Source organism: Carya illinoinensis, chromosome 9 (genome assembly GCF_018687715.1).
Source record: "Carya illinoinensis cultivar Pawnee chromosome 9, C.illinoinensisPawnee_v1, whole genome shotgun sequence".
NCBI classification, from domain to species: Eukaryota; Viridiplantae; Streptophyta; class Magnoliopsida; order Fagales; family Juglandaceae; genus Carya; species Carya illinoinensis.
Window position 1 is genome coordinate 5,122,282 of NC_056760.1, and position 25,097 is coordinate 5,147,378.

Here is a 25,097-nt window from a genome sequence, read left to right on the forward strand (position 1 = left end):
TGTTGATAATGAATTTATTGAGACTAATCTCACCAGTAGACATAGGCTCATATAGAGCAAAATTACTAAGTCTTAATTTTTTTGTGCGATTATCTTTATTTCTTTTATTTGCTTACGCTATTATACTTTAAATTAATTTTTGATAACCGGTTTATCTTAGCAGAGTGAACTCACGGATTGCGTCTTTTCTAATCACGAATCAGGTTCCACATGCAATCGTGGCATTCTCGTTCCTTGGCTGGGCATGGATTTGTCCAGCAATTTGTGTGGTTGTGGTATCTGGTAAGAGGGTGTTGGAGTTTGGTGGGAGTTAGGCAGAGGATCGGGTGGCGGGAGAAACTGTGAAGGACCTGGACCCCACTTCACATTTATCCTCATCTCTGTCAATCATCAAGCTTATGCTTCAAACTTGGTTTTCTTTTCTGATTAAATTTCAGATTTCTTGGCAGCCTAAAACTCTATGGTGAATTCACCTAACTCTTGTTCAAAACCAACCCAACCATATATATTCTGGATACTATTTCCTTAAAATTTGGCAAAACTCAGAGATTTGGATGTGGGGGCTCCCCAGATATTATTCTTATTTGCCTCGAAAAGGAAAAAGACATCCTCAATCTCTATATGACAGCTGCCGTGGCTGCCCCCACACTGGCTTTACACTGTTTGTTCTCCGCGTGATGGTAATTCGCTGTATGCGGATGCCAAAGGGAACTGAAGAAGCAGCTTTCTCGTTTGTTCTTTTGTTTAACTTTTGCGCTATTTAACTAACAACAGTTCCAGCTCCTTGTCGGTTGCGGTGTCTACAGGTGCCCCTCATTTAAAACGCATTAATTGAGGTCTGCTAGATAACTCCGACCTAGAACACACTTTCCTTTCATTGGTGGATGCTTCTTCGTGGAAACAAGGAAGCGAACCATAAAAATTGTTTTTCAATTTGGCGCTTTTGCTCATATATGATGGTAGCAGTCACCATTGTTTCGTTTGCGATTGGCTCCTCCTAATTCTCTTCTTTTTCATTCGGTGCCGAAAATCAGATAGACCCATTTGATAACTTAAAACTCAAAACCATGCTCTACTTCATAATTTCTTGTGTATCATTCATCCTCCTCTCCAAGTCTTTCACTCACAAGCCACTCCCTCCATGGCAGGGTGAGATGAAGCTGTTGTTACCTTGGTTTTGGGGGGAGTTAAGTTTTCTTGTGTCCTGGATCAAGAAAAGAAGGCTTGCTAATATTTCCTTTCAAGTACCTATGTTCACGCCATTTAAAAAGATGGGTCTCAGTTCAAAGGTAGAGAATGCAGAGGAAGATGATAGTTCTCTCTTGGATTTGCCTGACCTGGCCTTGGAAAGCATTCTTGACCGGCTTTCGCCTGCTGCGTTGTGTAATATGGCAGTAGTCTGTAGTTATTTGAGGGATAGATGCAGAACAGACCATTTGTGGGAGAAACACATGAAACACAAATGGGGTAAATTGATTGGTGATGCTGCTTATCGAGAATGGCAATGGCATGTAGCCACAAGCCCAACCCTCTTGGATCAAAGCAAGAAAAAAAGGTTTCTCGAATCCCTCTCAGGGGTATGGGCTTTTTCTTGGTTTAGACCCGAGTTAAAAAGCAGCAGCCACTCAAGGAGTTATTTCCAGGTTGATTCGATCATGGCTTGGTATCTCTCTCTTGAAAGTGGCAAGCTATGGTTTCCGGCTCAGGTCTATAATCGCGAGGTAAGTGGCTGCAACGAGCCAGCTAAATTATTCCGGTTGTAACTCTGCTTATTCTTCTAACAATAGGTCCTTGTAGTCTTGTACTTTAGTTTCTACTCTTTATCCATATTAGTCAGTGACAATACCATTGCTTCTTGGAATGTTGAACAATTCAATAAAATCCTTTGGATTTTCATTGCAGAATGGTCATGTTGGTTTTATGCTGTCATGTTATGATGCCCAACTCAGATATGATTCGCGGACTGACACTTTTCAGGCAAGGTATAGGAAAATAGGCTTTCTTCAAAAATGACTCCATGAACTTTGGTCAATTCACTGGTGTCTATCGGTTTGAGAGAAGTACATAATTTTATGCAATTATATGAAATCTCAAATCTTCAAAACGAAAACTGATGGAAACCTTTCCTTATGTATTTTTTGTTGTGCTAAATATTTGATATAGATTTTTGACTTTGCAAATGATAGTGATCAACATCGAAATTGAATTTGCATGTGCTAAGCTCATCTTTACTGCAGAGCACTGTAACTCAAAAGTCAAAACGGATGTTTTATTTCAGATACTCACCTCATGGGCGGCGGACAACAGAGGAAAATATACAGTGGGATAGGCTAAGAGCACCACCAGTTGATACTCCCCCGCATGTTCTTCATGCCTCTGATTGTTTGAATGACTTGAAGCCCGGAGATCATATTGAGATCCAGTGGAGAAGAAAGAAAGAATTCCCACATGGTGTGTTTCTGAACCAGTATGCTTCTATGAGGTTTCTGCCTTTGATTTCAACAGCTTGTTATGCAGCATTAGGTCTAATTTCTTGCAAATTTCCCTGTTGGTTTGAAATCCACATGTATTTATTGTTAATGTCTGTTAAACTATTTCTCTAAAAGAATTAATAAATGCACAACAGAATTGTCATGATCTAATCCGTCACCTGTAGATAACAATGTAATAGCTTGTTCTGAATCAATTTCAGGTTGGTGGTATGCTCTTATTGGTCATTTGGAACACTGCGACGGGAATGAGGATCGCTGCCGCTGTCATCATAATGGTGAGAAGATCGTCTTAGATTCTGTACTTGTTATGAAGTTTTCTTTTATTCTATCAAAAAATGAAGTTTTCTTTTATGAGTTTGTATTATACGGAGGAGGGTATATGTAGGATACATCAGTTTTATCAAGTAGAAAACTATTTGGTATGAGTTTTCCTTGTTAGACTATGCAGGACTCTTTTCCTATCAACACATAGTTGTGTCCAACATCTTCTGCATGAACCAGCATTCACATATCTCTCACACAAGCATGGAGACTAATAGTTCACTCTATTTTATTGCACAACTGAGAAAAAAAGAAAGCAACTTTGTAGCTTCTTCTAATGTGCCTATTGTGAACGTATTACTTTGCTGATCAAGTTAAGATATAATGCATTTTGAGCCATAGAATGTTATATGATGTCGTCAGATAAATTCAAACATGTATACAAGTATTTATTAAACTACATTTATAGTTTTTGCTTGTCTATTTCTCGCTCTAGAAGAGGGGTTCAGGGAGTTGGGGACTTAAAATGAAGGATAAGATAGAGGAATTTAGAGGAGTTGAGATTTAAATCTTCCTTCTTACAATTTAAAACACAGCAGTGTGATTGTTCAATAGAATTTGTCTGTCACGGTATCAAAGGCCAAAATATTATATATGTCAGTCACCAGCATTGGTAGGGGCGTCTGATGCAGATGTCCATGATCCAAATAATAATCAGTACGGCCGAGAGTACACCTTTTTGTGTAGGGTACACCAATTATTAATGTTCAGGTTGCTGTTTAGGGTTCACCTATTATTACTGTTTATATTGCTTCTTTTTAATTTTTTTTTTTAATCATTATCTTGGTTTAATGTATGAACCGTCGGTTTAATCTGAGTTGTCTGAGTGATAATAGTTTCTATCAAAAGGTATTTTATCCTTATGCTTGCGCTGCTTTTCAATCAAATCAATTTTATCCCCATCAGGTATTCATTTTTGGCTAAATATATGCATATAAATTTCCACCATACACCTTGGAGTTTATGGTACTATTTCTGTAACAGCCATCTTTAGGCACCTCTGGGCTGTGTGTTTCATTGTTTTTACTTCCCTTGAGTAGTTAAGCAAGTTGCTAATTCACTGACAAGTGTAAGCATTTGTCTGACGAATTTCTTCTAAAATGTTCATGCCTTAATCTGTGGTTATTTTTCAAGCATGGCAATAGTAGCATAATTGGATCCTTTACTTTTCTATTTTTCTTTTTTAAGTTTTTGTTGACAACTTCCTGTAAGTTTCTCATGGGGAACTGTTGTTGACAGACAATGTGATATTGGAGTTCAACCAGTATACTCCTGGCTCACGATGGAGACGGATGGTGATAAACAGGAAGGAGCATCAGGAGGAAGGCAATGAAGCAGATGGATTTTATGGTGGAATTAGGAAGCTTTACGACAAGGAGGAGATTGCAAAGTGGAAGCGTCTTTGGCCAGCTCAAATCTTGGGATAGAATAAGGAATGTCCACCCTTACTAAGGACTACTTTGTAAATAAGCTCCCTCTTGTTTTTTCTCTAGAGTTGTGTTAAAAAGAGCTCATAGTCGTAGAAGTCATTCACAGAGGATGAAGATTAGGCTTGATTATTTTGGTTCTGCACAGAGAAGCCTTGAACAGATGCAAATTCAGTGTACCTTATATTACCATAACATTATAATTTCCCAAAGAAAGTTTTACTCAAATAACTCGCTGACTAGTTTCGTTGTTATTTTTGTTTTACACATCCTTGCGGAAAACCACGATTGCTTCTGTTTGGACAAGAACTTAGGTTTGAGAATCTCAGTGGTTTTCTTAGTTAAGTGACACTTTTTCATCTTCAGTGTGGATAATCTGCAAAGAAGTGAAAAGATGGCCTTCATAATATGCCGTGAAAAGATTATTTTTAGTAGCTCAGTTCTCAATCTGCGTAATTATATATAGCAGCCCTAATCCAATGATAATTCTGCAGACGTTCGATTACATCTTTGGAAGGCCATTTCCTGGATGGCGTTCTTAGATCAGATCGTGCATCTTAACGGTGAAGTTTTCAGTGTCGGTAAATGACAGTCCAATTGGTTTCTTTAATAGCTCACAAGGCCTAGGACAAGGGAATTCCCTGTCCCCACTTTTGTTTTTCATTGTTATGGAGGCGCTTAGCAAATGATCTCGACTTTAGTTAACAATGGTTTTGTGGCTAGATTCTCTTGGTAACCCCAATAGGGGTATTCTAAACATTTCTTATTTATTTTTTGTAGATGGCCTACTATTTTTTGTGAGACGGAACAAAACTATATGCGGGCATTGAGTGCTCTCTTACTCTGCTTTGAAGCGACATCAAGCTTGAAAGTAAATTTCGACAAATTAGAGTTGGTGCTAGTTGTTAATGTGCACAACACTCAGCAATTGGCTAATATTTTTAGATGTAAGGTTTTTTTCTCTCTTCCCATGAGTTACCTTGGTCTCCTGTTGGAAGCAACGTCAGGGGTTAAATCAATATGGGATACAATGATTGAGAAGATTAAATGTAGATTGGTTGGTTTTAAGAGATTGTACTTTTCAAAAGGTGATAGGATCACATTAATCAAAAGCACTTTGTCTTGTGGAGTGGTATATATAGGGAAGGAATTCAAATTTTACTGGTTAACTAGGATAAGGTATGCTCTCCTATCTCTTCTAGTAGATTAGGAATTAGAAATTTAAGAATTTTTAATAGGGTCTTACTTGAAAAATAGTTGTGGAGATATACTAATAAATCAGAAACTTTATGAAAGTTGGTGATTGATTCCAAATATGAAGGTGCGTGTGTGTGTTTTGGGGGGGGGGGGGGGGGGGATTGGAGCACTGGAGAGGTGAGTGGGGCCTATGGAGTGGGACTCTAGCATATTAGACGAGGATGGGAGGTATTCACTCGAGACACTAGACTTGTGTTGGGAGATGGCTCTAGAATTAGTTTTTGGAGTGACCTATGGTGTGGAGATAATGTCTTTAAGAATTCATTCCCATCAATTTTCAAGATTGCATGTGAAAAAAAAAAGTTTATGTGGATGATGTTATGGTGATATCCAAGAACAAGTGTGACGCCCCCAAATTCCGTTTGGGATTGGACGGACATTTGAAGCGTCGAGACATGCAACACAAGGTTACCTGCCCCCGTTCATGACATATAAGATGCAATAATCCTAACATGCATCTAACATTATGCAATATTCGCAGCGGATAATTTTTTTTTTCTTTAGTAATACTATGCACCAAACTGAAAATATCCCAAAGTACTGGAGATGCAACTCCATCGTACAAGTAGTAATTTAACTACTATATTAACATTAACGACGCACCATCCTTCAGTCGACTGTGTCTAGTTGGTCAGCTCCTGATCTTCCTTCAGGTCCTGTAACAAGATCTACCATTCAGGGGGAATGGTAGTTGGGACTACACAGTGAGATTTGATTACAAATCTCAGCAAGTTAACAAAAAACTTCCATACAGACTAATGATGCATGTATGACAGTAAAAGCATAAATGCATAATCAAATTCATAAGTAATTAAAGCATAACTTAGTGTACAACATAGCATAATTGACATAGCTTAAATTGAATCATGAACTGAACTTGACTTAGCATGAACTTGCTCTGAAACTTGAATTAACATAAAAAAATACATACTCCACAGTTGTTGTGGCCCCATGTATTATACGTGTAAATACATATTCCACAGTTGTTGTGGTCCCATGTATTCTACACAAACTTGACTTAACATTAAAAATACATACTCCACAGTTGTTGTGGCCCCATGTATTCTACACATCACTATGCAGTTAAATACATACTCCACAGTTGTTGTGGCCCCATGTATTCTACATAAACTTGACTTAACATGAAAAATACATACTCCACAGTTGTTGTGGCCCCATGTATTCTACGTGTAAATACATACTCCACAGTTGTTGTGGCCCCATGTATTCTACACAAACTCAATGCAGTTAAATACATACTCCACAGTTATTGTGACCCCATGTATTCTACATAAAGTTGACTTGAACATAACTTGAAATACATGACCAACTTGAGAGAGAAACATTTCGTAACATGGCATAACATATAATAAACAACATATTTAACATGACATACTTGCAACAATGAATATTACATGACTTGACATACATGTAATAGATGGCATACTTAGCATGACGTACTTGTAACGTACAATAATATATGACAGAATATATTATGTAACAGATAAAAACTGATGACTGAATAAATTCTGTATAACAGACAATTACGTGATAACTTAGCATGGCATGACATATATAATAACACATATACATATACTGTAGTTCCTTTATTTAGCACACATACACAGTAGACTGCTAGTAAGTTAAAAGCTAACTTACCTCGATCTCCGCGTTTCTTATAAAACTTCAAGTGTGATCACGAGGAACTGTAATTAGTGATTCTAAAAGTTAGAACTAAATCACTAATAATTTGAAATATGGAAAATACTAACTTAAAGAGTAAAATTTTCATTTTACTCTCTACATGTGGGAAAATGACCGTTTTACCCATAACTTAAGGATTTTGCATACTAACTCCAAAAGTTTCCAAAATTTACATTCCTCATGTAAATCTTGTCCTAAACTTAAATATCAACTCAGAAAAATTTAAAACAAAACACAACTATGAAGAACACACTATGGTCGAAACATCCATAGGCCATTTCCCTTTATTTTTGTTGCAATTCCTTCCAACTTCAAAACTCATGCTTAAACCAAAATTTTGCAACAAACATCTTCCAATCCTAAGTTCAAAACCATACTTAAAACATCCATTTAGAAAAAGCTAATAATTAACACCAAACTTTTTTGTAAAAAGATCCAAGCACTTGAATCACAAGTTTTGACCTTAAATCAAAACATCTCCAAGAATTTCAAAAATCAAATCTTACTTCTAACATATTAATAATATCATCCTAACATCAACCATGCTTTAAATCATCGAACTAAAGTCACCAAAATCACAAAATAACATTTGGAGTTTTTGGTTTTACACTTAGTCCAAAAACATAAACTTTTTCCTCAACTAGTTTTGATAAATCTCTTGATCTATGACTTATAATTATATGATCTTCAAACCAAACCATCACATGGTTTAAAAAGATGTCCTAAAACATATATAAGCTTCTAATTCAAGATCACATGGTTAGAAATTAACCAAAACATAAATTTAGCCAAGAATATCCACACTTTGGCTTATTTGAATATCTCTTTGCATAAAATTTCATATCTTTGAAACTAACATCAAATATCTTCAAAATAATAATATAACATGTATATAAGATACTTAGTATCCTCCAATAAAATTATTAAAGTCATTAGAATAGGTTTAGACCACCAAAGAGTTAAACTTTCTCAAAACAGAAACTGTTTTTCCTCTTCCAGTTTCTAAGTTTCTAAATCTAAGAAAATCTTTCATCAAAACTTTTAATCATGCAAAAATCCTCAACCAATAGTCATATATACATGTTAACAATACTCCATAAAAATTTCGGACCAATATCTATCCATTAGCTTGGTCAAAAACTCCAAACTATAACATACTCTCCAGATTCACGCCCAGAATGACCTTTCCATGGTTAAAAATACTTTTGACTGACCAAATGACCATGGAATGATACGAAAAATACATCTACGGAAACTAGACTCAAAGAGGAACAATTTATATGAAGGAGACTTTACGATAAAACACTTACAAAAGCTTCGAAATGGGTGTGCAAAAGAACTCCTAAAAGCTGTCCGAGAGAGAGTGTTTGATATTCTTTCAATGGAAAGCATAAATGAAGATAATTTCGTGGGGAGGGGTGGCTGGAGATACTTGTGGATAAGATATGGAAGAGATGAGGCTGGAGTGAGAGTTAAGTGTAGTTTTCTCCTACCCAAAAAAAATCTATAAATGATTATCTTATAATATTCTATCCAATAATATCTAAAAAAAATCAACTTAAGATATTTTTATCTAATAATATCTATCAACTCAAAATATTTTTACCCAATAATATTCACGAAAATTACCTCAAGATATTTCTTTTTATCTAATAATATCTACAGTTTTGAACAGACGTTTTGTCCGAAAATATGAAAAAATGTTATTGCGCCATAAGACTTTAAATAACCCTCCGAGTCTAATGACACAAACCATAATACATTTTGACACTTCTAACTATCTCAAATAATTAAAATCGCATTTCTGGCACCATAGTGAGTGATAACACTAACTATGTTGACAGGCTAAAACCTATGCGATTAGTCGATTTGTGTAAACTTACGGAATTTTCACGAGGTTCTTAAGGTCAAAAGAAATTCCACAATTGAATTTCTAGCGGGCTGTTACAACAAGTACAGTGGAACATGAACTTTAGTAGGGTTGTCCAAGATTGGGAAGTTGCTAGCCTTGAGGATTTTTTTTTTATTTTTTGGGTCTTCTATACTCCATGAGACTGAATAATCAAGGAGTTGATAAGATGTGGTGAATATCCACATGTAAAGGCACATTTTTGATTCACTCGTTTTATAAATCTCTCACACATTCTTTGGACAATCAATTCTCATGGAAGAGGATTTGGAAAAATAGGATGCCTCCTAAAGCGGCATATTTTGCTTAGTCGGCTTCTCTGGAGAAGATTTTGATAGTGAATAACCTATGGAAACGTGAGGTCATTACAGTAGATTGGTTCTGTATGTGCAAGAAGAGTAGTGAGACTGTGAATCATCTTTACTGCATTGTGAGGTTGCTAGAGAGATATGAAATAATGTGTTCTATACTAGAGCTAGCTTGGGTAATGACCACCACAGTAGCTGCATTCTTGGCTAATTGGACAAATCTAAGAGGTGCTCCACAAATCAAAGCAATGTGAAAAATTGTCATATATGCATTTTGCAGTGCTTATGGCATGAGCAAAATGACCGGGCATTCGAAGACAAGGCATGCTCTCTAGAGAATATTAGATTACTCTGTTAGAACTTTAAGTCTATGGGTCATAGTTGTTGATTTTAATGGCCTAGGTATTCATGACTTTTTTTTTTCCCATTCTTCCTAGATAGGCATTACCTCATGTGTGTGTCATCTTGTGTACTTAGACTAAGCCTATTTTTATTGATACAATCGTTTACTTATAAACGAAAAATTAGACAAATTTAATTGCCATGGTTAAGTATAATTATAACAAACCAAACAATTCAAAAATTTGCCATTTCTTTTTATTTTTGATTTTATGGTAAATAAATAATCGTTTTTCTAAAGAACAAAATGACCGAATCAGTGCCACATTTTTCTAATGAAAAAATCTAGTTGCAAGTACAATTGTGTCATAATATGTGCACCAATCTAATATGATTGGTTAAAAAATAGATTTTATTAAAAATAATGCTAATTTAAATTTTGAATATGAAGGAATCAGTATTGATATACAGATTAATACACAATTTTATTTGTACGTAACAAAACCCTTTTCTAATTATGTTCTTATTCGGAAGCAACATGTATATTTGCTAATGGTCGATGTCTTCGGATAAACCAATAAAAAAGGGAATTTACCGGATCTTTTTCATTGTTGTAGAACGCAATTAACAGTACAAATCTAATTCTATTTATAAATATAATTTTTTTATTGATTTTGGAAAAAATATAGTTGCAAGTATAATTGTACACTAATCTGTACACTAATGTGATGTGATTGATCAAAAAGTAGATTTTATTAAAACCAGTGTTAATTTAAATTTTAAATATGAATAAATCAGTATTTGTACACAGATTAGTGCGCAACTGTATTTGTATATAGCAAAACTCTTTTTTTTAAGCATAATTTTTTTTTATTAATTTTATAAAAATGTTATATACTACATCTGATTTATATCATACTACTAACGTAGTTTGATATTATCTATTATTTATTTATTACTAAAAAATATAAAAACAAATAATGTAAATTAAAAAAATATATTATTTAAAATGGAAATGAAAGTTTTTAAAATTTTGGAAGATAAAAAAGAGCTTAGAGGATAAAATGTGAAAGATTAAATTTTATGTTAGCCATATTTTTTATAAAAAAGAAATATAAATAAAAACAAAATAATTTAATTATATAAAATTAATTTTATAAATTGATATGATTTGATGTGATATATTAAATTATAAAATTATTTTAATTATAAAATAAATCTAACTGAAATTATATAAATTTATAAAATTAATTTATATAATTGTTTTATAAAAATAATACTCAAAATAAAACGGACCAACTCGTTAGAGTAGGGGGAATTGGAAAGAAAGGTAATAGGGAGAAAAGTAGGAAGAAAGAGAGTAGAGACTTCCACACGAAGAGATCAAAGGAAAAACGGGTGCTCGAACTTCGTCCTTCTCCTCTCGTTCACTGAGTAGAAGATGAACGGTGGTCCAACTGGCTTCAGTACGTAGAGTAGTCTTTCTCGCTTAAAATTATCCCATAGTCTTTCTATGTTATATTTCGTTCCCTTTTCTCTATTTCTCTCCAATTTTCCCGACATCTCTGTTCTTTCCTTTGACAGACAATGCTCCTGTTACAAGAGCTTTCATTATTGCCTCTGCTCTCTTCACCGTGTTCTTTGGGATCCAAGGCCGTTCAAGTAAACTCGGATTGTCATATCTGGTACACCTTTTTTTTTTTTTTTTTAATCATTTCGACATTGAACTTGTTTTGGTGATTTAATTTGGTGCATGTAAATTCTGATCAGTTTATTTGAATCTTTTAGATGTAATCCAAGGTTGGGTTTTTATTTATTTTCGTTACTTTGTATTCCTTTTAGTAAGAGCTAGAATTGTAGAGTTCTTCCTAGCTAGATGCTTTCTCTTGTATACATCCAGTGTGCTTGGACCGCGCCTACTGGTACTAGCAAATTGTTTACTTATAATAAATAGAGCTCAAATTGTAGAATAGAAATTATGGATCCATTAATTTTTGTTTTGATTATTAAAGGTATAGTTTAATCTTACTTTTGAGTTCGTTTTCGATGTGGGGGCGTTTCTATCTTTCATCACCATCTGAAGAAATGATTTTTACTAATGTACTATTGCTTTTCAAGTGAAATTATTGCAAATAGCTTTTCTGGTTTTCTGTGTAAATAGCTGAATTGCAGTCGACTTGCTGTTTTAATCTTGTTTTTTAACTTATTTATAATTTGATTTGTGGTTAATTTCCATCATCATTATTAGAGACCACCTTTGACTGGTGTACTGCTGCTCTTGACATGTAATTAAAGACGGGTTTCTGCTGTTGTGTACGCATAGCTTGGCTTCACTGGTGCTTTTCCTTTATTATTTGGATCCATTTTGACATGCACTGTTGCCTTTCAGATAATGCATTATAGGCTGTTACGAGTAGAGAATTTTGTGGTGCATGTGCATGGGTGGGCGGGCTGAGTAAGGCCATGTTAAGTTTGTGTTCAGGGATTGTAGGTGGGTTTGTTTTTTGTATGGCATGCTGTGGACAGATTGATTTTGAAGGTTTTGTTTCTTCAAGATTTTCGGTTCTTTGAGGAAATGAAAGTTCCTGTAGCTTCGCTTTTGGGTACGTGATGAGTGTTTAACACTATCCTAGATATTTGTAAGTTAAGAATTATTGTGCCTTGGCAATTAACTCATGCACCCAGCAGGACCTAGAACACCCTAGCTCACCCACCAAAATCATATCATTAGTAAGCATATGCTGCCTAAGGATCCTGGCTAGAAAGTACCCACACTAAGTCAGATTGGTGTGAGCGCGTTACTTGGTCCATAGCCCACTGGCTCCAAGATTGATAATTAGAGTCAATTACTCCTGTACTTGATTTTCTATAGAATCACATTCAAGCAGAGGAGAGGATATAGTACCTCACTGGTTAAGTAGTGGAAACTTTGGTGGTTCCTATTTTGTTGAGACTTTCAGAGGATCTGCTAAATGCTATGTTTTGTTCGAAGAGTGCCTAATGTGCAGAGGTCCTACAAAAGCATATATTTTTTTTTCTTTTTTCTTTTTGGAATAGTTGCTTTGATTTAGATCTTGATTGTTGAAAACCTCGTCAAGTGTCAAGATTGGTGTTGCATGCGCAAGACCAGATGTGGGATAGATAATCATGTCTCGCTGCATTCTGCAATGGCGGCAAGTGTAGTTGATAGTATTCTCTTCTTGGGGCTCAACAATTAATGCCTTAGATGGCAGTTGAGGATTGCCATTGCAAAGGGAGGTCTGCTCAGTATAGAAATATAATGGTGAACCATTGCATGGTGGAGCTTCAGTATGCAGTTATAATTGTGCTTTTTTTTACATTGTGGAGTTGGTGTACATATGCTCCTCTTTGGTGTTAGAAATTGAAGTTTCTTCCCCAGGATAGATTTCTATTTGATGAGATATTTTTATCGATTTTATTTTTTTCGTGAAAACTTAGAGATGTTAAAAATTTTATTGTAGACAATATATGGAGAGGCATTTCCCATGCTTCTTTAAATATGTTTTGACATGGTAACTCCCTTGAAGTTATAGTCAACAGTAACTCTCATGAAGTTAAGTTCCTATAACCTACTCTAAGAAGCTGAAGGGTGGGACTGTATGTCATTGTTGATAACCTAAGATGAAAATTCTTGCATCTTCCTTTTTGTCTTCTTGAAAGGTGGTATGAACTGTTCAAATTTGCAACTAGCGTCCATTCATTTGAAAGCGTTTTATTATTGTGACAGGATGTTTTTGGGAAGCTTCGACTTTGGAAGCTAATTGTGTCAGCTTTTGCCTTTTCTTCCATACCAGAATTGATGTTTGGACTCTACTTACTATACTACTTCAGGGTCTTTGAGAGACAGATAGGTTCCAATAAGTACTCGGTGAGTAATCATCTAGCTTAAACTCATGATTTTGACTTTGATGTCTTATATAAATCAGATATACCTATTGTAGATCCATGGGATTAATGGAACGTACTAAATTGCCTCAGTGATGCAAATATCTAAGATATAAGCAAGGAGAGAGAATTTTAAAGCATCTTTGTGAAGCTCACCAATTTTTATGTGGTTACTTTTCTTGTACCTGGCCAAGCTAGTTGACATTAAAAGCTTGAAATATAAATATTCTCTTGGGCCATGAGTCTACATGCCTACAACTAGGGGTGGCAAATTGTGTTAACATGCTGTGTGTATTATATGATATGGGTCAACCCGAACATGACCTGTTAAAATAACAGGTTGACACGACACAACCTGTTTTGACCTATGATGAATTAAATTAAAAATATATCGACATGACACGACTTGTTTCAACTTGTTTATGTAAAGAGGTTAAATTGACCCAGATAATCCATTTGACCTGATTAACATAATTTCACATAAATGTTAAAATCACAATATCTCCCAAAAATATAAAACTAACTACATAAGTCTAAATTTACAATCCAAATAATAAAAACACCAAAATTACAATCTAGAAGAAGTGTGGGAGGTGGTCGTGACTTGTGACTGAGAACGAAGAGAGAGTTAGGAAATACAAAATAGGTTTAGGATATTTTTGTTTTTAGGTTTAAAATGATATAATTGTAATTTTGAGTAAAAATTTTAATGGGTCTAAATGGGTTAAGCTGGTTGACCCGTTAATGAATTGTGTATTAACAAGTCAACATGTTTTGATCCGAACCTATTAACATCAAATCCAAACCCGCTAATTTCGTGTCGTGTTCGTATTGGGTTAAACGAGTTGTATCACATATTGCCACCCCTAGGTACAACCATACTGAGACTTCAGACCATGACTAGTTTTTCTGTTAGAATTGAGGCAAAAACCTAACCCTTGCTTGAAATGAAATTATATGTGGAAAAGGTGCCCACTAATACTATGGTCAGCTGCATGGACACTGTTCTGTCATTTGGTTGTTTCCTTGAAGTGTTTTCTTTTCTTTTTTAGAATTTATAATTGCAGTCTAGCTTTGGCTTTCCTTATCGTGCTTTGGAGACACAAGATTGAGCTTAACATCAATGGGGTTAACTTTATTGGTTATGTTGTGGTTAGAGATTCGGTGCCCCCCTTTCTTTAATCCTACAGGGGTGTGTTATTGTAATCTGAGAATCAAAGCTTAAGGAAATGGTAATAAATATAAAGGCAGGTTTCTTTGCTTTAATTATTTATTCTTACATATTTTGATATTTGGTATATCTTAGTTTGATTGGTGAAATCATAATTATTCTTGTATAATTGATGTGTATAATTGATCAGTTATCAAACATGGAGAGAGAGAGAGAGAGAGAGAGAGAGAGAGAGAGAGAGAGAGAGAGAGAGAGAGAGATTATTTTTTCACCTATTTGGTTTTAAAACCAGTCTGCCCCATTCTGCAGGTCTTTATCTTGTTCTCTATAATCGTTGCATTACTCTTTGAGTTCCTCACACTAACACTCCTTAAAGGTATGGCTCCCAATTATGCTTTTTGTAGTTTATCTATTTCATTTCTGTGTTACTTGTGGGACTATGTCTTCTATTTCTTCTGTGTTATTTATGTCTTCTACTTCATTTCTTTTTGAATTTATGTTCTCTTGGTTCTTAGTTATATCTATTTTCCTGCTTCTACATTTGCCATGTGGCAAGTTTCTTTCACTATTTTCAAAAGACAGACCCTTTATCAAATAATTAGTACATAATCTCAAAAAAAAGAGAAGTGCTAGGTTTACAAAGAGAACTACCAAAAAAAAAAACTACAAATTGACATGATGTGGCTTGATGAGGCACATTAGATCTACCTTACAATAAGAAAGCTTTAAAATTTAACCTACCTCATCAAGCCATGCCATATTGTAAAACAATTTTTTGTAATTCTCTTTGTGGATCAAGCATTTCTCTAGTAACTTGATTATGGCAAAAGCATAAATGATATTCACCTCATATATTAGCAGTCATGGTAGGCTTGTCTTCCTTACTGCAAAAGCAAAAATGAACATAGTAAAGGTCTTTGATGAAATGCTTAATGAGGAGAATAAAAAAGAGCTGTTAGTTCACTGAACAGATTGCTGTTAAAATCTTACGTTTTCCTGCATTTTCTTTGCTCTTTTCCCCAGGACTCTGCTGGCATACTGCAGTTATACTTTTAGTGCTAAAATGGCTTCTTCTTTTTTGGCAGATTCTGCAGTGAACCTGGTCGCAACAGGACCTTATGGTCTTATATTTGCTTCATTTGTCCCTTTTTTCTTTGATATTCCAGTTTCAACATGGTTTCGTGTATTTGGACTGCGCTTCTCTAATAAGTCTTTCATATATCTGGCTGGTCTGCAGGTAAAAGATGACAGATAGTTTATATATACAGTTTATGGCACAAGATAGACCAGATTTGAATTTCATTTAGCATATTTGGCATCCCCATCTCTCTCCCACCACTATAATCTAATTTTTAGTTTCTGTCTTGCAGCTGCTTTTATCATCCTGGAAAAGATCCATCTTACCAGGGTTATGCGGCATCCTAGCTGGTTCTTTATACCGTTTGAATGTCTTTCATATCCGCAAGACAAAGGTAACTTGGCACTGTTACCTTTGGAAAGAATGATGCTTATTTTTTCTTATCCCTTTTTGTCCGTTTTAGATGATAACTTGTCATCCTATTCAAATCTCTATAAATTCTTACCACCTTGAGCTCCTCTGAGGTATATTAGTGAAGCTTACATCTTAAGAGAGCGAGTGAATTGTGAGTTTGAAATTATATGTAGTAGTCACTTAGATGGAACTCCCCAGACACATTTTACTTAATAGTGCTAGATTTGGAAAAGCCTTTGCCATCTCTTTGTTGGAGAACTTTTTTTCTCATATTCAAGAAAGAATTATTCAGATTGTTTGAGTCTTCTCTCATTTACAAATGTTACAACTGCTACAGCTCAGGTAGAAGTTAATTGAAGTAACATGTGATTGTGCATGTCTTTTCTCATGCAGTTACCAGAGTTCGTTATTTCATTCTTTTCGTGGATTTCTTGGCCAACCACGGGGAGTCCACCTTCAGCACCAGCTAGGAGTATTGTAGGGAACATACCATCCTATGCAAGTCGCCAAGTGGAGGCAAGTGTTTTGCTTAATGCTTTCAATCAATCTTCTATTTCCTTAAAGAATATTTTGACAATTTGTAATTGCAGTAACTCAAATGAACACGCTTGAAAGTCATTTATCTTATGTCTGAGGTTTGATTCCAAGCTGTCAAATAAAGCTTAGGAACCAAGATGAGGCTGGAGATATTAACTTTTAGCGAACCCAGCATGTGCTTTTGGCATGTTTTGCATAGTTTAGGTTTTCCAAACTATGCATAAATAAGTGTCATGGGTTTGCTTTCATGGATATAAATTATAGGAGAATGGCAGGGAGTATCATAGTGGGCCAGCCAGGTTTATAATCACCCACAGCTGGCTATTGCAAGTCAAAACCAACTCAATTTTGATTGTAAAGTTCCTTGTGAAAATACTAGTTTTCTTCTGCAAGATAATGCATCTTATGACAACTTTTGGCTTCGAACCATTAGGAGGGAAACCACGTTGATATGACATATTTGACAGGCTGCAGGCATCCTGTTACCTTGGGTGTTGAACTGTAACTTCTTTCAGATTTTGATAATTTCTTGACTTTTTTAATTATTTATTTCCTCAAATGAAAAGGAGTATCTCCAAATTCTGGTCTGTGGAAGTTTCACTGAGGAAGTATCAAAACTCATATGGTCATATATACTCTTTGTAAAAGCCTAAACAACACAGCTTAGATGGTCAGGTATGGTGCGGCTGGCTTGCATATTTTCTTTTGAAACTAAGATTCTAAAAGAAAATCTCTCTTAAAACTGGTGTAAAATATAAGCTAAAAGTATGTGGAAGTACTTTCATGGGTACAATTTTTTTTTTATTATTTTATTTGCAACATTGTTGCTCTAGAATAACTTCTTCCCCCTTTTTGTTTCAGAGAAACTACCCGTCCTCCATGCCATCTGCCATAGATCCATCAGAGGACTCCATAGCTACCCTGGTTTCTATGGGCTTTGACAGGAACTCAGCCCGGCAGGCACTTGTGCAGGCTAGAAATGATGTCAATGTGGCTAGTAACATCCTTCTCGAAGCACAGTCTCACTAGTTCCATCAACACTTCCATAAAATGAAACCTATATTGTTTCAAATTCAGAGATGGAATCTTATCCGACACAGACATGCTGGCCAAGCAAATTTGCACGAATGAGTGACAAGATTGATATACCTAGAGAAACCCCGTCAAGGTTTTTGCAGTATCACTCTAAAGGAAAGGGTCTCTCCTTTTCCTCTTCCTTTTATTTTTTTCCTTGTAATTTTTAGTTTCTTTTGTAGTCCCTGTCATTTTGGTTGTAACAAGATAAATATTTATACGCCACTAACAGACAATTAGGAACATGTCCAATTTTTCGCACTAACTTGTGAACTTGATTCTATGCCCATGTATGCCATGCTTACTTTGATAGGTGTGAACATGCAGATTCTATGTGCGATCCATAAATGATATGCTTACCTTTGATAGGGTTCTCTCTCTCTCTCTCTCTGACAAGCTAATTCTTATCATGGTAAAGTCCGTTGTGGAACTAGACCTATTTTAATTAAAAACACATTTGTGTTTAATTTACAATCTATGTCTACGTTTTTCCATTATTTCCTTATATAAAAAGTATAAAAATCACTTATTAGGGATGGACTTTTGTTTGGTATCATCCATAGATATTCCTATAATCATAGCTGTAGAATAAAATATTTCTAAGTATTTGAAGCACTTTGTATGAAGTTATGAACCAAACAGCGGACTGCACTTTTTGAACATGTAAAAACACTAATTTCCGAGAGAGAAGGAAGCAAAGAAAGAAATGCAATTGGCATAATGAATAATTGGAAAGAGGAGTCCTACCCAGCAATTTATCTCGTAATGTCCCTCATATTTTCGTGCCAAAAAAATAATGCCTAAACCACGAACTCTCTTGACAATATGATATTCTAAGTTCGAACAATCAATCAAACAAGCCAGCATATTGGTCAAATCCCAGGCGAAATCATATGTTAAACTGTATACCCGAAAAGTGCGACAGCGTTTACTCATACTTCACTCTCACTGTAGATCCAGCGTAATCAAATTGGTAAAATACAAAAAGCTTGGAGAGGCCTCAGTTCTAGAATTTCAGGTTCGCTTTGAAAGTATACCTTCTTTGAGCCATATTTGAGAAGACTATGGTATTGGTAAGATACCGAGCACTTTATGGCTGGAGGATTAGCTCATTTGCCTTGCAAATATCAGACACTGCTGATGTCAACTCGGCTTTTATGGAGCTGAAAGGCTGGGGTGATCCAGCTCCCACAACTGCATTGGATGCCTGACCAATTGAAGTAACCCAATCGGGCTTCACAATGGGCACACGACAATTTGCCCTCCATTGCACCTTCTTCAACTGGGTGACAACATATAAATCACTATAAAAACCTTTAATTATTTCATGCATGCCCATGCACACAACAGATTACATGCTAAGATGCCATCAACAATAATGAGTTCAAATTATAGTTGCAGTATAAGGAATCGCTTGATTTGATCTAGATTACAGCACTAATCAAGATGATCCAATTGCAGTTAGTCAAACAGACTAATTTGGACAAGAGCAGCCTCGGATCATTTTAACAGCAGTTGGATCTATATTCAAGATACAAGGTAGCTTTTATCTACCCGGCAGTAAATAACCAGAACGGTGGATGTAATTCTTTAATGCAATCAATTTACAAGAGATTTCAAACAGATGTAAGCCCCATGAAAACCCTACTTGTCTGTCATAGTTAGAGCTTGTAATACAGTTACAGCTCAAACCTCGCTATTCATCTCCATGTACACCTCAAGAGTAATCCAAAAATCAGAAATTTACCTGCTGTCATCCATCGCAGAGGCTCAACAAAAATGGATGAACACTCAGTCTCATCAGACTTGATAAATGGGTTTCCGCTTTTACGCTTGTGCCAATCGAAGGATGTTTCACCCTCACCTGGAATGTGATCTACAACATTCTCTTGCACAGCAACAACTCTTCGGCATTTCCTGCAGCGGTATGCAGGAGTGCAAATATTTCCTACATTTGAAGCTACTTCCACTTCTGAGGAAATTTCTGTAGACAAGCCAGGATCTGCCCCAAATCTAGAACTCTCTATTTTCTCCCCACGGTTGTACAACTCACCTGAGACCATGAACGAATATACCTTTTTAAAGAATGCCATTTATGAACAGGAGAAAACTCTCTCTTTTCATTCTCAAGCTCATAACAGTGGAAAGAAACAACAACAAACTGATAAATGCAATTGGGAAATACCAAGCTTTAGATTAACTTAGAACTATTATAGTTATCACAAGTAAAATAATTTAAGGACAAAATTGCATCTGAAGTTGATTATAGAGCCTGATATTTAAAAGAGGCAAACAAAAAAAAGAGTAAAGAAAGCAAATAGAGACCATATTTAAGTGATATATCTAGTACATAATAAGAGAAAGATATCAGACTCATGGCAGGAAGCTGGCAGCTAATAGAACACCCAGTAGTAAAAAAGATGCTATGGATCTAACACTGAAAGGCCATGTGGACCAGTGACAAATAGGTTGACAACAAAATTTAAAAATTCTTTGTTAATTAATTTGGAGAATGGACACCGAAGGGATAACAAGGAATGAAAAACTGAAAATACGACAATTAAATGCATCACTTATCAAGCAAATAAACATTTATTTTTCTTTCTAAAGTCATTGGTTTAAGATCCACTAGGTGCATGTAACCCCTAGGGGTTAGCTCAAGTGGTAAAGGCCTTGGGCTTGGGGGGAGAATAATCTAAGGTTCAAATCCCTTTTGGTGCAAACAATCTTTAGGGACCATCAGACTAGAGGATTTTTCTCTTGAATTACCCAAAGTACACTTGCGAGAAACTCAATGCCAAGGGCATATGTATCCTCAGGATTAGTCGGGACGCTATTTCTGAACACTCGGTCCCCCAAAAAAAAAAAAAAAGATCCACTAGGTGCATGTAACTTACAAAAAAAGAAAAAACTTTTTAACAAATATATATATGATTGTTCCCGATTCATAAATACTAACAAATTTCAGACCTCTATTGGATTAAGCCTCAGAGCTCCTCCCAATTCAGAAGTAAAAGCATCACTAGGCTACAAAGGCATAAGCTAAATAGACGATTAGGCAAAGAAAAGAAGGGGGGGTTTACCCAATACTTTCAGTCGAAAGCGCTTGTATATGGGGCTTGCATGGTCAACCTTGAAGCCCATCTCCTCAAACATTTTTAACTGATATGGGAAAAAGAAAAGCATAGATTTATGATAATGTACACACATGAAATCACGCCAACCATGTGATAGAGAATTTTGTTGCATTACCTGATCTAGAAAACCATCATTGGGGCAAACAAACTCACAGCTTTGCCGTAAGGATTCAAGTGCATCTGGAGGAATGTAGATATTCTTGATCTCATCAGACAAGGGGAAGGGGTCATTGAAAATATTGGAAACAAGAATAGAAACCAGGCATATACCAATTTCTAGACCTATACTAACTTCATACAAAAAAGGGACTTGCTCGCACCTTCTTGAGATAGATGTTCTGTTCTCATGAGATATGCCGTAATGATAGCTGCACTGCAACAAAACAAGCAAAGAAATGTAAGTCCTTGAGACTTGAAAACTCAGCCAATCGAAAACCTCTTCCAAACAATTTCTGACATTTATTAGTATACTGACATATAACATTTGATTACATGTTTAGTAGTAAATATTGTTTTAGCTAATCCTCAAACAATTTCTGACATTTAGTTATAAATATTGTAAATGATATTTCTACCTCTCAAAAGAAATATTGTAAATGATATTTATGACATTTGCAAATTTTTATACTTCTTCATGATCTTGATTGAATGTTAAGCATTATACCATAACGACTCATCTGTCTACGGAATACTGCAAATCCCAGAGTTTGATCCCTATATAATACCAACTACAACCATCTTAGATCTCAATCTACCACCACCAAAAGCCCAAGAGGGCAAGCGCTTAGCAGTATCTTCGTTTCCAAATTACAGCTATACCTATATCGATCAACCTAAAACCATTACAAACAACAATATTTATCACTAAAAATAAAACAATTTATACCTTCGTGACACGCCGGCAAAGCAATGGACCAAAACGGACCCTTCTTTTCGACTCTGATCAATGAAATCAAAACAAACATCCAAATAATCCAACAAATCTTCACTTTCCATATCTCTCAGTGGCACAGCCATCCTCACCATCTTCAAATCCTTGCCTGCATATTCCAACGAGTACAAAAGCTTTTCAGGCGACAAGGAACTCTTCAACCCTCCGTCACGACCCGAAGCATCCTCAGAACCCGAACCAACACCGCTTCTATCGGACCCACCAACATAAACCTTCTTGATTTCCTTTGTGGGAATAACGAGACTGCTACGCCATTCAGAGAAAAACGATATCGAGACCGAGCTGAGTACGGATAATATGTGTGTGATCTCAGCGCTACCCTTTTGGAGAACCTCCGCCGCGTCGCTGATGTTGCCGATGAATAGATTTTCGCGAACACGGTACGGCATGACAACACACAAAAGATTCCGCCCGAACCCTTGGAAAACCTTTTCCTACCAAAAGATGCGGTTTGTTATGTCATATAAACTGATCGTCTAGTAGTACTAACCGAGCTGGAAACTAAACTTTTCCCTTAAAAAGTAATGTTATGTATGGTTGCAGAGAAAATGAAGGGAACTAAAAATGAAAAAAGCGCCACATTATTAACACCTAACATTTTCTTCTTAATCAAAAGCTACACGATTCAGTTCATCCTACTTTTCGAATGAATTAATATTTATCAATCGAGGATAATAAGCAATCAAAGCGTCGGAAGAAATTCAGATAAACAAATCTCTGCGTGATTTTTGGCTGCTGAGAAAATGTTGGAAAGCAACTAGTTTTGAAAATTGGAATGCTAACTCAGGGAAGACGAAGCTCAATATCTTCAGAAACCGTCATAACATAAACGCTAAAACATACAGTTCGAATTTCTTCTTCTCTCAATTTTCCCTCGTTTCCTTCCCAACCAAACAGATTTCATGCGAAAGAATCGCAGTCAATCAATTTTCCGGGTAAACATAGGGCTTCTCAGCAAAAAAAAAAATCAAGACGATTTTTCTTTTTTCTTTTTAAAAAAGTAGCTTCTTTGAATAAAAAATGGAAAAGGAATAATATTAAAGAAAATCTAATTTTAGGTTTAAATTGCGAAGTAAAATTATTTCATTTCCCGTTGAAACTTAAATTTTTTTAAAAAAATAAAAATAAAAATCTCAAACCTGAAATCTCGGAATATTCCGGTCACTCTCTCTCTCTCACTCTCTGTCTGCGCTTATCGTCTCCTATTTATTCAATTACATTGTGGTTATGTAGTGCTCGGTACGTGGGAGCAACTGCCATGTGGGGAGTGGACCCCACCGAGCCGAGTACTTTCGGTTAAGAGGTGAAGTCAAAGTCAGGCCGTGGAAAGATCAAGGCCCTACACTCGGAGTTTGCCTACCAAAAGTAGTGATGACTCGATGACCGATGTGTTCCAGCTGGACGATTAGATTGGTGTTTGCGTTTGCTTCTTCTTCTTTTTTCCTTAGATATTATATAGAAAAATTATATTTATTATTCTCATACTATATATTATATAATTTTATTTTTTTATTTTTTAGATAATAAGTAGAATAAATCAATCAGTTTAAAAATAATAAAATTGAAAAAAAAATTATAAAAATTATAAAAATAAAAATAAATATGGTGCATAATATATGGAGATGATGAATAACAAAACTTTATTATATATATTAGGTTATGTTTGGACGTGCAAATCATCTCGATTCATTTCATATTAATCATTGATGAGACTCGCTATTTTTTCAACTTCTTTTAAAAAGTTTAAACTCATCTCAATTTATTTCACATTCAAATATATATATATCGACTTATTTATATTCAAACATATTTTAATAAGATCCATAAATACTAATATTCATAAATCAATTGAGATCACTCTAAATCATTTGAAATCACCTTAATATTTAAATGCAACTTTAAACAACGTATAAGAGTTGAATGGGTGGAAAATCCTAACAATGATTACAAACTAACTAATACAACGTAAGGAAAAAAAATGAGGAATTTAGGTCAATGACTTGGCTTTCACCTATTTTTCATGAGGAGAAGTTGCTTGAAACGGTTTTATTGCAGTTAAAAAATCAAATTGTAATACTACAACCAAAAGCTACAGGAGATTATTCTATGTTATACTTTGTTGGTCCGATTTGGTTGAAAGAAACTTTCACTTTATCTTTCTCACGATCATTGGTTGGGAGAAGCAAAAACATAAAAAAATAGTATATGATAAGCTGGTAAACAATCGTAATAACTGTGTAGGCGCATAAGGATTACCAATTACGCTCTATTATTGGAAATAAAATGTTGGTTGGATATGCAAGATCCAAGTCAATTGATCTCACTACTGCCATGCATGGTGGCAAAATGTAGATCTGAAGCGATTGATCCCACTACTGCTACGCATGGTGGCAAAAAACTTAAAGTGGTGTGTGGATCTCACACACGACCTAATCATACAAGGCTTAGGTTGTGGTTGAGACTCACATGTTACTCATTTAGACGATATTCTTCTAAAAATTGAAGGATCAAAAGCTAAGAACTGTGGCATGGCACGCGACGGTCGTAAGTGGCCAAAAAGTAGTAGTCGACCCATCCATTGGACTGCTCCTAGAAGGATCAAAGAGTAAGAGGGAAAGAAGAGTTGACGCTCCAACCCCTTTAGAAGGAGATAGGAGGAGGTTTAAGAGATGGGTGAAGTTTTGGGAAGAAAGAGAGAGAGCTTTTTATGGTTTTTTTTTTTTTAAAAAAAAAAATTGCCCGTTTGCTATTTTAGATTCTCTCTTCCTTCTTGGTTGGACAAACGTATTAGCCTTAAAAAAATTCTCGCAGAATTTTGCAATATTATAAATACTAAGTTGGTAAACATTTTGACTCTAAAAGTGGTAAATATTAATATGAGAAAAATCACATTATTAAATTAAAAATGATGGCCGAAATTTCAAAGAAATCCAATTGATAAAAGATATTATCATAGATAGTATGTAACTTATACAGAAACATTGTCCTAAATTAAAGTTATCAGATAGGAAACAATGATTATACATGACGCAACATTTATATTTTTTTGCAATTGAGGCAATTTTATTTAT

The 25,097-nt window shown here is 35.3% G+C and overlaps 3 protein-coding genes across 6 annotated transcripts; 2 read left to right on the forward strand and 1 right to left on the reverse strand.

The window, feature by feature from the left end:
• The first annotated feature begins 364 nt into the window (after positions 1 to 364).
• On the forward strand, positions 365 to 4,471 carry LOC122277634 (F-box protein At2g32560-like). Its single transcript, XM_043087713.1, has 5 exons — positions 365 to 1,721; positions 1,903 to 1,982; positions 2,279 to 2,451; positions 2,693 to 2,767; positions 4,053 to 4,471. The coding sequence occupies exons 1-5, from the start codon at positions 1,068 to 1,070 to the stop codon at positions 4,238 to 4,240; spliced, it is 1,170 nt and encodes a 389-aa protein (XP_042943647.1). The 5' UTR covers positions 365 to 1,067; the 3' UTR covers positions 4,241 to 4,471.
• Positions 4,472 to 11,060: 6,589 nt separating this feature from the next.
• LOC122276322 (rhomboid-like protein 20) lies at positions 11,061 to 18,317 on the forward strand. Its single transcript, XM_043085946.1, has 8 exons — positions 11,061 to 11,223; positions 11,342 to 11,442; positions 13,506 to 13,646; positions 15,144 to 15,210; positions 15,920 to 16,071; positions 16,205 to 16,306; positions 16,720 to 16,842; positions 17,725 to 18,317. Exons 1-8 carry the CDS (start codon positions 11,199 to 11,201, stop codon positions 17,890 to 17,892), a joined length of 879 nt encoding a protein of 292 aa, XP_042941880.1. The 5' UTR covers positions 11,061 to 11,198; the 3' UTR covers positions 17,893 to 18,317.
• A 488-nt stretch (positions 18,318 to 18,805) lies between these two features.
• Positions 18,806 to 23,301, reverse strand: LOC122276321 (dual specificity protein phosphatase 12-like). Of its 4 annotated transcripts, none has more exons than XM_043085941.1 (7): positions 23,166 to 23,301; positions 21,961 to 22,460; positions 21,395 to 21,447; positions 21,190 to 21,254; positions 21,021 to 21,099; positions 19,685 to 19,990; positions 18,806 to 19,219 (listed from the first exon to the last, which is right to left on the reverse strand). In XM_043085941.1, the coding sequence occupies exons 2-7, from the start codon at positions 22,413 to 22,415 to the stop codon at positions 19,065 to 19,067; spliced, it is 1,113 nt and encodes a 370-aa protein (XP_042941875.1). In that variant the 5' UTR covers positions 22,416 to 22,460; positions 23,166 to 23,301; the 3' UTR covers positions 18,806 to 19,064. The 4 variants fall into 4 exon arrangements, with proteins under 4 accessions (XP_042941875.1, XP_042941879.1, XP_042941876.1 ...); XM_043085945.1 differs by lacking the exon at positions 23,166 to 23,301 and adding an exon at positions 22,870 to 23,054 and having other exon boundaries at positions 21,961 to 22,454; XM_043085942.1 differs by lacking the exon at positions 23,166 to 23,301 and adding an exon at positions 22,870 to 23,054.
• Positions 23,302 to 25,097: the final 1,796 nt, after the last annotated feature.

Bases quoted from the DNA above. Each gene is read 5' to 3' on its own strand.
- LOC122277634 (XM_043087713.1), top strand. From the start codon at position 1,068: ATGCTCTACTTCATAATTTCTTGTGTATCATTCATCCTCCTCTCCAAG. The intron at 1,983-2,278 runs GTATAGGAAAAT...GTTTTATTTCAG, and splicing joins ACTGACACTTTTCAGGCAAG to ATACTCACCTCATGGGCGGC. The intron at 2,452-2,692 runs GTGTGTTTCTGA...AATCAATTTCAG, and splicing joins AAAGAAAGAATTCCCACATG to GTTGGTGGTATGCTCTTATT.
- LOC122276322 (XM_043085946.1), top strand. From the start codon at position 11,199: ATGAACGGTGGTCCAACTGGCTTCA. The intron at 11,443-13,505 runs GTACACCTTTTT...TTATTGTGACAG, and splicing joins AACTCGGATTGTCATATCTG to GATGTTTTTGGGAAGCTTCG. The intron at 16,307-16,719 runs GTAACTTGGCAC...TTTCTCATGCAG, and splicing joins TTCATATCCGCAAGACAAAG to TTACCAGAGTTCGTTATTTC.
- LOC122276321 (XM_043085941.1), bottom strand. From the start codon at position 22,415: ATGCCGTACCGTGTTCGCGAAAATCTATTCATCGGCAACATCAGCGAC. The intron at 21,255-21,394 runs GTGCGAGCAAGT...ACATTCCTCCAG, and splicing joins AGAACATCTATCTCAAGAAG to ATGCACTTGAATCCTTACGG. The intron at 21,100-21,189 runs GTAATGCAACAA...TTCCCATATCAG, and splicing joins ATGATGGTTTTCTAGATCAG to TTAAAAATGTTTGAGGAGAT.